At 40.6% G+C, this 15,466-nt stretch overlaps 2 protein-coding genes across 2 annotated transcripts; one reads left to right on the top strand and one right to left on the bottom strand.

Annotated features, from left to right (window-relative positions):
• Positions 1-1,939: 1,939 nt before the first annotated feature.
• LOC148867501 ((-)-germacrene D synthase-like) lies at positions 1,940-6,791 on the bottom strand. Its single transcript, XM_088974427.1, has 7 exons — positions 6,612-6,791; positions 6,266-6,536; positions 4,594-4,966; positions 3,856-4,074; positions 3,581-3,719; positions 3,220-3,468; positions 1,940-2,230 (listed from the first exon to the last, which is right to left on the bottom strand). Exons 1-7 carry the CDS (start codon positions 6,747-6,749, stop codon positions 1,940-1,942), a joined length of 1,680 nt encoding a protein of 559 aa, XP_088830553.1. The 5' UTR covers positions 6,750-6,791.
• Positions 6,792-10,893: 4,102 nt separating this feature from the next.
• On the top strand, positions 10,894-11,256 carry LOC148867502 (uncharacterized). The gene has a single exon (XM_088976485.1). The coding sequence runs from the start codon at positions 10,894-10,896 to the stop codon at positions 11,254-11,256; it is 363 nt and encodes a 120-aa protein (XP_088832611.1).
• The last annotated feature ends 4,210 nt before the right edge of the window (positions 11,257-15,466 follow it).

Genomic DNA, 15,466 nt, shown 5'->3' on the forward strand with positions numbered 1-15,466 from the left:
ATAAAACATATACTTGCCTTGATATAAGCTATAAAAGTTAAATCTAAATACCATATATTATATATGATTAATATTTGTACATATACATAACACGCGTTCTGACATTAATATTATGTAAGTGTTTTCATTTTTTACTCTTCCATTTTTGCTTCCACATATTATAGCCTATTTCCCCTGTATACCATAAAAGTTAAATCACGTATTCACTTGCACCATATTGTATTAGCAAGTAAACCCATTTAATGCATGAGGTTAGATAGAAATTTGGTTAGATTTTGGTGGCATTTGATAAACTTAAACTTTGATGTCTAAAAAGTGGAAAATCTATTATTTGGATTTGAAATTTGGAAAAGAAATAGAAATGATTTTTTTTTCTTTTTAAAGGCTTTGAAAAGATAAGATTGTTAGAGTTGGAGCAATTCTCCAATATCTGAAACTATCAAGTTTACTATTTTACCCTTAAAAATAGATTGTTTGATAATATTATAGATGTTAAAGATAGACGTAATCTCAAACACCCCTTACCTTTGAGCAATAAGTTTTATAGACTTTAGGCATTTGAAAACTTTAGTTTTAAGGCTGCAAGACAAGATTGCTTAATTTGAAAACTTTTCAAATATATTAGACTTGAATTAGGGTTCAGGCTCATGGGTATTAATTCCCCATACAAACCAACCCAAGTCGGGGCCATCGGTTGGCAAATTTGGGTATTAACATCATTTTAAGTTGAGGATAGGGTCCTTATCTTGGGTTGGTTTTCGTAATTTGGCCCATAATACAATCTATTACATGTGTATCCTAAGAGAGATTTAACTTTGATTTATTTTATTTCTAATAATTTAATTCAAAAATAAATAACCATGTGTGAAAAACGAGGAGAGGATTTCTGTGTAAGCTTTGTAGTGAGAGGACCCCTCACCTCCCTCTTTGGATATGGATAGAGTTTTTATTTTTATTCTTTCATCTTTACTTCTATATGTGCATGGACTTACACTTGTACAAATAAGCAATAATCCCCACCCTGTAGATTAACTACACTTGAATCAAATTTCCTATGAAAAAAGAGAAAATTCTTGATTAGTATCTTGTACTTTGGGCCTAATGTCACTTTTGTCCCCTGAGCTTTAAAACACGATAATTTAGTACTCAAACTTTTAAAATGTGTCAATTTAGTACAATACTGTTAATCAACCGTTAAGTGGCATTTGAAAAAACACAAATACCCTTTGACTATCATCTAATTTTCTTTATCAACCATCAAGACGTTGACAAAAAATGAGCAATCCCAAATCATTGCCTCTTCTATTCAAAAATATTGGGGTCATGTCTTAGTGTGCATTCTAGTGACCCCAACTTTCTTGAATAGAAGAGAAAGATTTGAGACTGCTCGTTATTTGTCAACATCTGGGTGGTTGATAAAAAAAATTAGATAGCATTCAAAGGGTATTTGTGTCTTTTCCAACATCACTTAATAGTTGATTAACGGTAGATATTAAATTGGCACGCTTTGAAAGTTTGGATACTGAATTGTCGCATTTTAAAATTCATAAACAAAAGTAACACTAGGCCTAAATTGCAAGATACAATGGAAAAAAATTAAAAAAAAAAAAAAGAAAAACTGAAACGGCCAAAACAATACTTGCCTCAGTATTCTTTGAAATTAGGGGCGTCATGTGATTTTTGCTTTCTCTGAAATGCTGTAATGTAATGACTAAAGACGTACCAAAATTGTTAAAAGATGGACGGCAAAACTCTCTGATATAGATTCCACTGAAGCAAGCATGAATACATGAACTATTTGAATTTCTCAACTAATTAAAACCACAAATACAACACTCAATGACCTCGTTGAAATAGTCAAATAACACAGTGACTTGACTTTCATACAAATTATTAATTGATGGTGAAAGTGAAACAAAGCAAGTGTAATCGTGGGTGCTCAGATTGGTATGGGATCAATGAGCACAGGCACGATGTGAGCTTTCAACACATGGGCGTTGGTGTAGCCATCTTCACGCTTGTAGGCGACATCGAACACGCGTGCAAGGTTCACAGCTCGCATTAGCAGAGGCATTGCTGCGGCAGTTGGTCTGAGGCACTGTTCGTTTATATCCTTCCATGTATTATTGATCAGCTTGCGTATCTCAGTGATTGCTTCTTCCCTTGACACACCATTTTCATTCATATAGCATTCAATAGCAGAACTGACATGTCCTCTCTCTTGCTCAAACTTCAAACATAAGAATCACAACGCATGGTTAATTAGCAAACATATTTGTATTTGTAGACAAGAGCTCAATTCACTTAAAATGTACGTCTACACCAGATTTATAGATAGGAGTGTTAATTGGATTGGATTTGGTCCAATCGGATTCAGTCCAACGGGAGTTAATGGATCAGGTCTGTCCCAATTCAATGATTATTTGGATGGTCAAATTTAATGTTTGCACTGTTCGATCTGTTCAAATTTATTTTAATTTGAGTTAATTTTAACTCAAGCCTGGTCCATTGACACCTATATTCTTTCTCTATTATTAATGGACCAGATGGTGGCTAAATCCAATCCAATCCAATATAAACTCATTATAGATAGACCAGGTCCAATCCAATTCAATATGTCTTGTTGGTTCGTCGAATCAATCCAAATCGACACCCCTAGCTATAGATGCATACTAACTATTAAGGCTCAGTTTGGATGGAATACAACAATACAAAATATAAGATTTTAGGTTCTACATATTTGTACTTTTACTCCTTTCAAATGGAGCCTAAGGCTGTATTTGCTTGCAATACAAATTTATTTGCACTAGTACAAATGCATGTAAGTGCAAATATAAAAAATGAAAATTATTGTTTAATTTTGTTTCGGATTTTAATTTATTCTGCTTCTGTCTTAATTTACTTTATTTATACTGCAATAAAACAAAATAAGCTAAAATTTAAAACAAAATTTAAGTACACTAAAATCATTTGCACTGCCATGATTTTGCAGCAATGCAAATAAATTTGCATTGCAACCAAATACAGCCCAAGTGTTTCAACCAAGGGACGTATCGTATATTTTATCGTAGCTGTAGATACACCTTTTTATAAGGTTTTTCCCCAAAAGTTTGATTTTTAAATGTTAAACAACCTTTAAAGTGATCCCTTGACATATTCTGGAAAAAAAAAAAAAAGAAGAATTAAATATATATGTATCGATACACAAATTAATAGTACCTCGTTAGACACGATATCATCCATGAGACGACCAATCAAACATGCACTCCGAACAATTTTAGGTGTTTTTGACACCCAATCAAAGACCTCCTTTGTTGCAATTTCTCCCATACCCACAAAGGATGTAAGTAGTATCATGGCGTAACCACAGCTAACCAAGGCATTCTCCAGATACTCCTTAAATGTAGGAATGTGGCCTTCAGAGAACCATTTGGCTTCAATGAAGTAGGTTCTAATCAGTACTTTCATCTGGAGCACAATCAAAAATTAAAGTCAGATACCTTTGCTTAACTAAGATAGATCTCAAGATGGAACAAACCAGAAAGCAGAGGCAGAGCCATGTATATATAATATAACGTACTTCTTCTTTTGCATAAGAGACACAATAAGATCTTCCTTCATTCCTTATCTCTTCTTCAATTTCATTGTATATATCTAAGAGTGCAAGATATATCACTTTCATGTATTCTGGCAGCTTATCAGTTTCATCGACTTCCCACCTGAATTCATGAACTATATTGAGTGAGAAGAGCAGTGAAGAACAATATAGACATATCCCGCCTGTTGAAATTGAATCCAGACTTATTAAAATTCTGAGCAATTACAGGAGATAATCAAGATGTTTTGGTTTCAAACCTTTCAATTGCATCAGTAAAGAGTTGGAGCTCTTCAAATGTACCATATGCATCATAAGTATCGTCTAAAATTGAAGTCATGGCTGTTACTTTGGTGAGGATGGTTCGTCCAAAGGAGTATTGGGGTTCAGGATAAACTCCCATTATACAAAAATAGCACTCCACCACTCTGTTTCTTGCATAAGGTATCTTTGATGCGAAGTCTAGATCCTTCCACCACCTGTAATTGTATACATAGATTACATATACATGCTTAAGGTAATTACCAAACTTCAGAGATATGGGTGTTAATGGACCGGTTTTGGGTTGGACCTCGTCCAAATCAAAATCAATTTTGACAGATTGGATAGACACGGACCAATAAAATATATTGAATTGGACCAGCCAGACTTAATGGTCCTGAGTATTTATTGAACTGAATTGGATCTGATCCATTATAATATATTTATATTGGATTGGGTCAGATTGAAGCAATATTCAGTCCATTGATAGAAGATAAAAATTTAGGTGTCGACGATGGACTAGGTTTGGATTGGAACTTTTCTAACTTAAAACCAGTATGAACAGATTGGATGATCCAGTCATTAAATTGGACATGTCCAAAATGACCAGAAGTATTCATCAGATTAGATTGGACCTGATCCACTTGTAATGGACTCATATTGGACCAGATCAGATTGGACCAAATCTGGTCCAACTGACACCCCTACTGGAGGAGGGGACAGTTGAAGAAACTTACCTTGATATTTCACCTAGCTCCTCGAGATGCAATGACTTTAATCTGTTGAAATCTAGCTTTGCAAGCTTAAGCAAAACCTCATTTCGTGATGGGTCTTTCTCATAGAAGGAGATATAATGCCGTGCCTCTAGTTTAGTCATACCCCTGTGGAGAGACTGCTCTAGGGCATGAATCACTTGTTCTACAAGAGGTGAACTTGAATTGGTAGCCACAGACTTGATGTGGGCAGTAGTAAAAGAAAGGGCTTCATCTAAAATTTCTTGTCCACGTATTCCAAGATGTGCAGCTTCATACAAACTCAGCATTCCTCGTGTGTCTCTGGTTAAGCCATTTCTGAATTTTCCATGTTCATCTCTGAATTTATTGAACACATCTGCTTGACCAGCAGAAAATTAGTAATTAATGGACAACAGCATAATCAAATAAGTTGAGATCAAATCAGCCCGCACAAGATTGCCCCCCACATCCTACAGCACATCCCCGTTGTGTATTGAGAAAAACTTCCAATGATAATATCAGAAATGATGATGCCATCATTGGGAGATGTTTCTACTACACAGCGGGATGTGTTGTGGGATGTTAGATTTTTTAGGGCTCATCCCAGCCTCAACATATATTACCAGGTAGGGATGTCAATTGGGCTGGATTTGGTCTAATCCGATCCAGTCCAATGTGAGTCCATTATAAATGGACCCAGTCCAATCCAATCTAATGAATGTTTTGGACCAATTTGGATCAGTCTAATTCAATATCTGGACCATCCAATCTGTTCTAATTCATTTTAATTTAGATTGGTTTCAACCCAAATTCGGTCCATTGACACATATGTTCTTATCTTATATCAATGGACCAGATATTGGCTTAATCCAACACAATCCAATATAAATTTGTTACAGGCGGACCAAGTCCAGTCCAATCTAATAAATATTTTGGATTGGATTGATCCAATCCAATATGTCTTGTTGGTCCGTCCAATCTGTCCAAATTGATTTTGGACTGGACGGGATCCAATCCAAAACTGGTCCATTGACACCCTTATTACCAGGTCCATGGTTTGGGCTGGGATGGGCCCGAGAGGCCCAAAATGATTTTACTACCCTGTAAAAACTCGTCCCAGTCCATAATCATCTGTACTCTATGTTACGTCACCAAGACAAGTTAGAGTAAAAGAAAAGATGAAAAATATTAATAGAATAGAAAAATAAAAAAATTGATAAATGCATAAAAATATTTAATATTTATATAACAATACCCTATATGCTTTTAATAAAAAAACCCTGTGAGCTTATGGCTTGTTAACCTGTGATGGGTAGACAATTACAAACTTGATTCTAGGGTGAAGAGTGAAAACGGAACGGATCCAATTCTATGAACCAAATATGATTTTACTGGATTTGGATACCATTTGTTGGATTTTTCAATAGGATAAAAGTGCAAAATGGTATCCGTTTCAAAATCAGATTGAAATAGATCATTAGATAGATAGATAGATAAATAGAATCCTATTGGATATTCGATAAATTGATCCAAATTCAAATTTATATATATCCCCGGTTTGAATCCGATTCAATCCGCTTGCATCGACCCTAACCCATTAACCCAAAATCAAAAGTATATAGTATATCGCTTATATCAACCGGAACCTGTGTAGAAAAATATGAGTGAGTCTTACCGCATGGTATATTATAACCATGTTGTCTGAGTAATCGAAAGTAAAGAGCAACAACATGGAGATCATCCATATCATTAAAATAGCCAATGTGGGAATCAAACATCCGTTCTACCATCTTATCTATCTCTATCTCAAAGTGATACGCCAAACCAAGGCGTTGCAGCGTGTCAATCAAATTCAACATTTCCAATGGTTTATTGGCAGAACTCCTCAGCATGCTCCTCGCTTCTTCTTTTAGCTCTTCAACTTGTTCATTGTAAGATTCAAGCTTCTGCACAACCATTTTTCATACGTCAAAAACATCATAATTTGTGTGTGTGTGTGTGAGAGAGAGAGAGAGAGAGACCATGTTATCACAAGTATACGTATAGAAGAGATCTCCCCAAATGCAAGGGTGGAAATGGGTGGAGTGACGAATGAGTTCTGGTTTTTTGGTTCCTGAAGAATACTGGGTGGGAGGGCATGATGAATCTTGAGCAAGCATTTTGGCACCAAAGAGATGGGTTTCAGACGAATGCTTGTATGAACTCAAAAGGCTTGTAGCTTTGATCAAGTGCTTGAAAGTTGAAACGAATGCTTGTGTGAGGTTAATTGTATGATCAGGTATTTATAGGCCACTGGAACCGATGAGCAGTGAGAAGTCTTATTAATCCAGGATTCATGTATTAAGACAGCACTGTATTCAGTGAACAGAAAAGCAGCCTCAGCTCCGGTGTCGATATTGTATTGACTCTGCCCTGTCCATGGTCGTAGATTCTGTTGCGACCACACCACTGCTGGTTGTTTTGCATTCATAGTAAAAGCAGAGTTTGACCCGGCTGGGAAAAATCACGGGAGAAAAGTGTTGCAGTCAAATTGGTAGTCTATCTTTTTAAGACTGTTTATAGTGTGTTTATTGAGATTTCGTTTCAGTTCTTTTGGAAATTCGATCACATGAAGAGGTGGTTGTTTTAGTAACATGGTTGACTCCTGCAGCTTTTTGTAACATGGTTGTAGGCATTTTCGATTTTACTTCGTCTCTTGCTTTTATTTGTTTTTATGATGTTTGAGAACGTGTTATTCAAAATGGCTGTTCATTCATTTTAGCGCTGCAACTTAGGCTGGTTCCAAATTAATCAAGTCCTAAATCTTTAGCATTCATGTGAGGAGGTCATATTCATGGTGTTGAATATATTAAGGGTATCAATTGGACCAGATTTGGTACAATCGGATCTCGTGCAATATGAGTCTATGGATCAGGTTCAATCCAATCCAATGAATATTTTGGATCATTTTTGGAGTGGTCCAATTCAATGTCTGGACTTTTCTATCTGTTCAAATTGGTTTTAATTTAGATTGATTTCAACCTAAACCTGGTCCATTATTCCTAATTTCCTATCTTCTATCAATAGACCAAATATTGGTTAAATACTATCCAATCCAATGTAAATTCATTAGAGATGGACCAGATCCAATCTAATACAATAAATACTTTGAACCATTAGGTCTAGACTGATCGGATTGAATATGTCTTATTCCTCCATCCAAATTGATTTTGATTTGAATGGAGTCCAACCCAAAACCGGTACATGTACCCCTATCTAGTGTTGATATCTCCACCAATCCAAGCCAACTCCCATGCATTCAAATTTGAATTTGAAGTTACATGAACAAATGAATTCAAAACCAGTGCCCCCACTAGTTATCTAATAAATATAAAAGATACAAATGAATTCCATGTAGAAATAAACGATTCAAATTTATCAAAGTGCCATCTATCTCATTGTAAAACCTCCTAGTTGTGTAAATAGGAGTTTGCAACTTTGGACAAGTTAGTCCAAACCTGTAATTAAAGTAAGCTTTTTAAAATTGGATCGGACATGGAACCATTATGGGACCGGTTCCCAGGTCAAATGGTCCAATCATTAGGTTTGAATGGACGATTTATTCTGACTTAAAACAAATAAAAATAAATGAATAAATAATGGCCAAAAAGCATTGTCTGAACTGACAATTCCACCGCCCGAGTCAATGGATCATTAACCAAATCAATGATGTTTGACCAAAAAACGGTTTTAAGGCGAAACTAAACTAGTTAACTAAAGAAGTTTTATGAAAACACTTTTTATGAAAGTACTTTTATAAAAATACTTTCATAAAAGTGTTTTTATAAAAGTAATTTAATAAAAATGCTTTCAAAGGGTATATTTTGAAAACATAAAAGAAAATGAAGAACAAAATAGTCACAAATGCTTATTAGACAAAAAGACTACCAAACGCCCAATATAAAATTAGTGCTTATTTTAAAAAATAGGTACTTGAAGTTGGGTGCCAAATGCAAATAAGTGCTTATTCGAATAAGCACTTGTTTTTAAGCACTTATTGAATAAGCATTTATTTTTAGCTTATGAACTCCCAAACATGGCCTAAGTCAACTAGGCAGTGAAATCAAGCACACAAGCACTATGAGGGAGACTTTGAGTAACGCCACTCAAGTCAACACATTATTTTCCTCTTGTTTAGCTGCTGGACCTTAATGAAGATTAGATCTTCATCACATTTGTCGAGTACATGGTTTTTAAAATCGGACTAGATTGGAAAACCCAGGCACCGGTAAGGTAATCGATTCTATTTCACCCTAAACTCTTTTTTGGCCAAAAACCGCTGATTTGGTCAGTAACCTGTTGACCTAGGCAGTTGAACCATCGACCTAGACATTGGTTTTTGGCTGCTTTTTTCCTTCTTTATTTTTTTTTTATTTTTAACTTTTTAAGTCAAAACGGGGTCATCTATTCAAACCAGATGATCAGACCATTCGATCCGAGGTCCCCACAATGGTCCCTTGTCTGGTTAGGTTTTAAAAACCTTGGTTGAGTGCAAGATAAACATGATTCTTGGCTGACGCAATTTCTAGAGGGGAAATGCTAAGGAAATTTGAGTAATGCCACTCATGCATCTGTGAAAAGAAGCAAGACAATAGGAAAAAACTAGGCATTGGGTAGTGCACAAACATATAACTGTTGCTTAAATACCAAATTCTTTGAACTATGCCTGCCATTTGGTGGACTACTCCGCCAATGGGGCATGGCTAAAAGACAAGCCAATCTGATACTTGGCTTAATCTATTAATTAGAGGTGTCAATTGACCAATTTTGGGTTGGACACATCTAAATCAAAATCAATTTAAATGGATTAGATATATCTCCGCAAGTCACGAGGTAGTCTACTATGTTAGTAATGTTTTGTAGGATGCTGAAACAAGGTATCCGGAGATCGAGAAGTTGGCGTATGCGTTAGTCATAGCAACTCGGAAGCTTCGTCCCTACTTCTAAGCCCACACCGTCGTCGTCCTCACCAACAAGCCTTTGAGGCAGATCCTGCTCAAGCCCGAGGTGTCCAACAGACTGACGAAATGGGCCATCAAACTCAGTGAGTACGACATCCAATACGAACCTCGGACAGCGATTAAGGCCCAAGTGTTAGCCGATTTCGTGGCAAAATGCACGTTCAGCACCGCAACCTCTGAACTGGCCGAGCTTGGGCACACGGAGGAAGCTTCAACCAGTGCGACACCAATCCCGATTCGAGCAGGTCCGACCTAGGACGAGGAGCCCTGGATCCTCTATGTCGACAGCTCATCCAACCAGCAAGGAAGCGGAGTAGGCATAATTCTTTACGGTCCAAGCGGGGTGAAACTGGAATATGCGCTCCGGTTCGGGTTCGCAGCGTCCAACAACGAAGCAGAGTACGGGGCATTAGTAGTCAGGCTCACTTTAGCAAAGGAAGTACAGGCTAAACACCTCATCATCTGTAGCGGCTCCCAGCTTATGGTCAATCAGGTCAGCGGCAAGTATGAAGCCCACAACCCTACCATGACTGCTTATTTGGCCAAAGTCATAGAGGTTCTATGAAGCTTTCAATCTTATATCATCAGCCAGATCCCGAGTTCCGAGAACGCTGAGGCCGATGCCTTGTCCCGGTTAGCCAGCACAAGCAGCAACACAATGAGGACCATGTACATAGAGGACCTACGACCCACTCGCGAGCTATCTGCTTCACGAAACACCACCCCCCCCCCCCCCCCCGCAAATCAAGAAGTGGAAGCAGAAACCCTAAGTACATCATTATAGATGGACAGTTGTACCGAAGATCTTTCATGCTCCCCTACTTGCGCTGCTTACGACCCTCAGAGGCCGAACTCGTTCTTCGTGACACCCATGAGGGCTTGTGTGGCGGACACTTGGGGGGCAGGGCTCTCGCCCAGAAGGCGTTGCTACAAAGGTATTACTGGCCCAAACTGAAGGCAGACACACTCAAGCTCGTCAAGAAGTGCGATACCTCACCAGCCCAATATCCACCACCAACCTGCTGCCGACCTCAAATAGCTCACCAGCCCATGGCCCTTCACACAATGGGGAATCGATATTCTTGGTCCATTCCCACCAGCGACAGGACAGAGGAGATTTTTGGTGGTGGAAGTGAATTATTTCACGAAGTGTGTGGAAGCAGAAACCCTAACGATGATGACCCACAACATACAAAATTTCTTCTGGAGGAATATAGTATGTCGCTTCAGGTTACCTCGGGTACTCATCTCCGACAACGGAAAGCAGTTTGAAGACATCAAGTTCCATAATTGATGTGCCAAGATGGGTATACAACAGAACTTCACCTTGGTGGCACACCCCCAAGCAAACGGGCAAGCGGAAGTCACCAACAGAGCCATACCCCATGGACTGAAGGCTCGTTTAGCTCGAGCCAAAGGACTGTGGGTAGACGAACTGCCCAAGGTGCTATGGTCCTACCGGACTACCGTCAAGACCACCACGGGTGAGACCACCTTCAACCTCACCTACGGCATGGAAGCGGTGATCCCAGCAGAGATTGAGGTGCCAACACTACACTTGGAGGCCTACAACGAGGAGACAGACGACGACGAGCTCCGGACCAATCTTGACCTAGTGGAAGAAGTACGAGACCTGGCATACATTCGGACTCCATCCTACCAGTAGAGAGTGGCTCGGTACTGTAACGCCCGGGTCAAGAAATGACACTTCCGTGTCGGTGACCTGGTTCTTCGGAAGGTTATGGTACCTGAGCCCGGTGTTGATAAGCTCGGACCGAACTGGGAAGGTCCTTACCAAGTAAGACGGGTATTCGGGGAAGATACATACAAGCTCGAGACCCTAGAAGGGAAATAGGTACCTCAAGCGTGGAACATCGACAACCTGAGAAGATACTACCTGTGATCGCCGAACTGGAGAAAGGACTGCGAGTCACACCCAGAAGCCCAAGGGCCATGATGATGAGCTGACATAAGACCTCGGCACTATGATAAGTCTCAGTCGCCTCTTCAACATGGGCAGGGAAATTCCAGACGCCTCCTCGGCATGGGTAGACAAATCCCAATCGCCTCCTCAGCATGGGCAGACAAGTCCTACTCACCTCTTCGGCATAGGCAAATCATCCCCCATGCCTAAGGCATAGACAATTCGGATATAAACCCTACAACATCTAGCCCAGTTCGACATATAATAATAGGTTGGACCCACTAGCTCAAAGGGACAACCAACATCTAAGCGAGTAGCTCATGTGCAGGCAAGTCAGGTATATACCCTACAATGTCTGCTCACCTCGGCGTACATTATGTGAAGTTACCCTTACTAGTAGACCAAATCGGTAGTTCGGGGTAACCTCCACTTGGGAAACTTCCGGTTATCCTTACTTGCTATCCAGCTCGGTAGCTCGATAGTTCAGGGTAACCGACACATCTACTCCTACTTGGTTAGTTCGCCAGTTCGGGAGTTATTTGCACAACATTTTTTAACAAAAAGATAAGTCAAAAAGTGTATTTCATTAATGTAAGAGTTCAAAACAAAAAAAAAAGAAGAAAAAGTCCACTATAGACCGAGATCGTAAGCCCGGGGTATACAATGTAGAAGATGAAAAGAAGTCTATTCATCTCGGCGCTCTTCGCCCTTGTCCGAGGCCTCACCAGGAGGGTCCATACTCTCGCCAGCACCGGTCTCTTCGATGTTGCCAAGCAGCTCGCTGTCACTTTCTGCCTCGAAGTCTAGATCTTTGGCGGCTTCGACAACCATTTCATTTGTGACCCTGAAAGTAGTAATAGCGCTCAAGTCGATCTGAGGGAATTCACGCCAGGTCAGCCACCTACTGAGCTTGAAGCCCTTATGATAGCCTTCCATCCCCACCTCGATCAGTTCTCCACAGAACTCCTCCGAGGTCTTGATTTTCCTCGACGACCTTGGTCTTGGACTCCTCCACTGCCTGAAGGAGTATCTCAGTTCGCTCCTTTACGGGGGCCTCGAGGTTCTCTACCTCCCTCTTCAACGCCGCCTTTTGCCCCCACGAGCTCCTCCTTCTCGAGCATCAGTAGTGTTATCAGCTCCTTTTGAGCCCGTGCATCCTTCTTCAGCTGGTTGATTTTGCTATGGGCTAAATTCAGCTCGGCGTGAGCTTTGCGAGATGAAGATTCAGGTGCAAGAGCCCACTTCAGATGCACCTCGGACTGGAAAGTCAGAGCATGTATAGAGGAGTTCACCTGCCAAGAGAAGAACACCAGTTAGTACAAGAAAAGTTTAAGTACAAAGTCGAAGACGTCAAGACAGAAAACTTACCACCATGCTGTGGATAGCCGCACGTGCTCCGAGTTAGGCGACCAGCAGCTCGGCCCAGTTAGTGACCTCCTCGGTGTATACAGTGCTTTGGCTCTTGAGGAGGCTATACTTCGGAGTCAGTATGCTCCAAGCTGCTTTATCGTTGCCTGAAGAAGTAAAAGCTACAGGAGCGGGCTCCAAAGACGTTGCCTCCTCGGGTGCGTGGGGCGGGGAGACCTTTCCTGGTTCCTCCTCGACCAGATCGATCAATGGAGGTTGCACGGCAGAGGGCTGGCCGAGGTCAGGGACGTTAGCCTGCGGAGACTCGATATGAGCTCTTTTGGCAGCTCGCTTCTTCTTTCCCTTCATTCTACAAAGGAGTTCGTTCGCAAGGATTTTCATGGTTTCTATAACAAAAGAAAAATGTCAGAAACAACAACGAAATAAAAAAAAAAAAAACACAACAAGTAACGACCTACTAGGACTCATACCTGCCTCCACGAGCTTGTCTTTGGTCACATAGTCTGCGAACTTGAGACCGAGCTCCGCCCAAGATTGGAGCGCTTCCCTTGTCTTCAAGTCCAGTCTGAAAGGATGGAAGAGATAGGTAATAAGTCTGCCTATGCTCGGGTAGGACACAGGAGGCATTCTTCTTTATTGAAAGGATGGAAGAGAAAATGTCAAGGTCACGGTGCAGGTTATAGATGGAAGAGCGAGATGGTTCCTACTACGTTGTGTATGGAGTTTGGATGCAGCTGATCTATGGTGATGTTAAAAGTTTTATAACTTCTATGATTAGGGGTGAAGTGGACGACGAAGGCCAGCTGCGAGCTACTCCTCGAAGATCACGATCTCATCGTGACCGTGCTCCCAGGGAAAGTTACCTAGGAGAAGACAATAGGCAAGGTTGCTCGGAAGCCTATACCGAGCTACTAAGGACTGGAGCATGTCCACTGTCATCATTGACAGGCCAAAGCTATCTGACTGCCGACCTCGGTGCGAGGAGGACGCTAGATCACATGAGGCCTCTCGCGCCTCCCGGGGTGATTCTTCGGTGTGGCAATCTACGACCTGAGAAGAGGTACCCACCTCGGCCCCAGCGAAATCACCGCTCTCATATAGGAGATTATCAAAGCTAAAACTAGACATGGAAATGACAACTAAATCAAAAAAGAGAGATAGGGAAAACTCACACAGGGTGGGAAAAGTCGTCCAACTTGGGAGGTGGGATCCCCTCCCCACACAGGGTGCCTCACAACTTCACAGGCACACCTCACTGTGCATTGGGAACATCTCCCGTAAATAATAACACGTAAGTACTGAGATGTTCTCAATGCACTATGGGATGTGCCTGTGATGTCGGTGTGAGGTGCCATGTGTGAGGAGCATATTCGCTCTCCCAACTTGGGGAACATTACCAAACTTTCCATCATTTAATAAGCCCTTCGCCTATAAATAGCAGTGGCAATTGAGTGGATTGGATTTGGTTTGGGTGGAGCTTCAACCCAATCCATCTAACCCGCCAACCCATTAATGACCCAATTATAAAAAATTAAAGGGGTTGGGTTCAACCCAAACCCGCCTTCATTCAATCCAACCCGCCCAAACACATTAGTCTTATATTTATGTACTTAAAACTAAAAACTAACTCCCACTTAATAAACAAGTTGGTGGTAGCTTGGTTGTAAGAGTAGTTGTTATTTACACAAGTGGTGAAGGTTCAAATCACATTAAATGCATATTAATTTTACACAAGTGTCGAAGCCATTGACTATGTTCGGGTTTTAGGTTTGACCGAACCACTTAGGTTCAAATCGGTTAGACCAACTTGAACAATCTAACTGGATTTGTCTTCAAGCTAGTCACATCAAGAGTGGTTGAACCATTTGGATTAGGATCGGCCTGATCAAACCAGATTGTGTTAGACAGTGTATGCCAAGTAGGTTGGGGTAGCTTGTCTCAGCTGCTTGGGTTAGACCCGAAGCACATGTAATGTGTGTTGGTTGGAAACACTAAACCCGGACCATTTTCAAGTTATGCCTTGGACCTTGGAGACTAGTGGGAAAACCGGAAAGTTACACATAACCCCTAGACTCAATTATGGTACTTCACTGGATGTCCGATTGGGTTGTCTTTGATATGCCAATCAGTGAGATCCTTTGAGGGTCAAAACCTACGTATGTTCGGGCAGTCTCAAATTTCACTCCAATGGGTGATCATAGTGACAGGATCAGCCCCTTTGTCAAACAAAGTGAATGACCGGGACTACACTCTCTCTGATTGAAACTAAAACTACCGGTAGTCGATTTCAAACTTCCCAGGATCCATCCGAGCAGAGAATGCAACACTGCACTTTGCATTTAGGGGAGAGGTCCTTCCCTGTCAGGCAATGTTTGATCATTAAGGGTTGAGAGATTAAGTGTAAGAGACCATTTAAGGATATTTTACTTGATGAAGTATACCTCACTTAAGTCCATTGTCCTTGGGCCTTCATAGGATGGCTGGACTCAAAAACCATTTAGTGTAAATGTTGAGCCCATTAAGAGCCCATACTGATAGACTCAGGGGTTCACTATGCTTATCAGTGAATTTGGCCAGGCTCTTA

The sequence above is a fragment of the Nelumbo lutea genome, chromosome 3, assembly GCF_056320005.1.
Source record: "Nelumbo lutea isolate HS-2025 chromosome 3, American lotus-T2T, whole genome shotgun sequence".
In the NCBI taxonomy this organism is placed as follows: domain Eukaryota; kingdom Viridiplantae; phylum Streptophyta; class Magnoliopsida; order Proteales; family Nelumbonaceae; genus Nelumbo; species Nelumbo lutea.

What these genes read in the sequence shown, in the direction of transcription:
- LOC148867501 (XM_088974427.1), bottom strand. Translation starts at nt 6,749, where the DNA reads ATGCTTGCTCAAGATTCATCATGCCCTCCCACCCAGTATTCTTCAGGA. An exon ending in CGTATACTTGTGATAACATG is followed by an intron (nt 6,537 to 6,611) that starts GTCTCTCTCTCT and finishes ATGGTTGTGCAG; the next exon opens with AAGCTTGAATCTTACAATGA. An exon ending in ATGATATCGTGTCTAACGAG is followed by an intron (nt 2,231 to 3,219) that starts GTACTATTAATT and finishes TTATGTTTGAAG; the next exon opens with TTTGAGCAAGAGAGAGGACA.
- LOC148867502 (XM_088976485.1), top strand. Translation starts at nt 10,894, where the DNA reads ATGGGTATACAACAGAACTTCACCTTGGTGGCACACCCCCAAGCAAAC.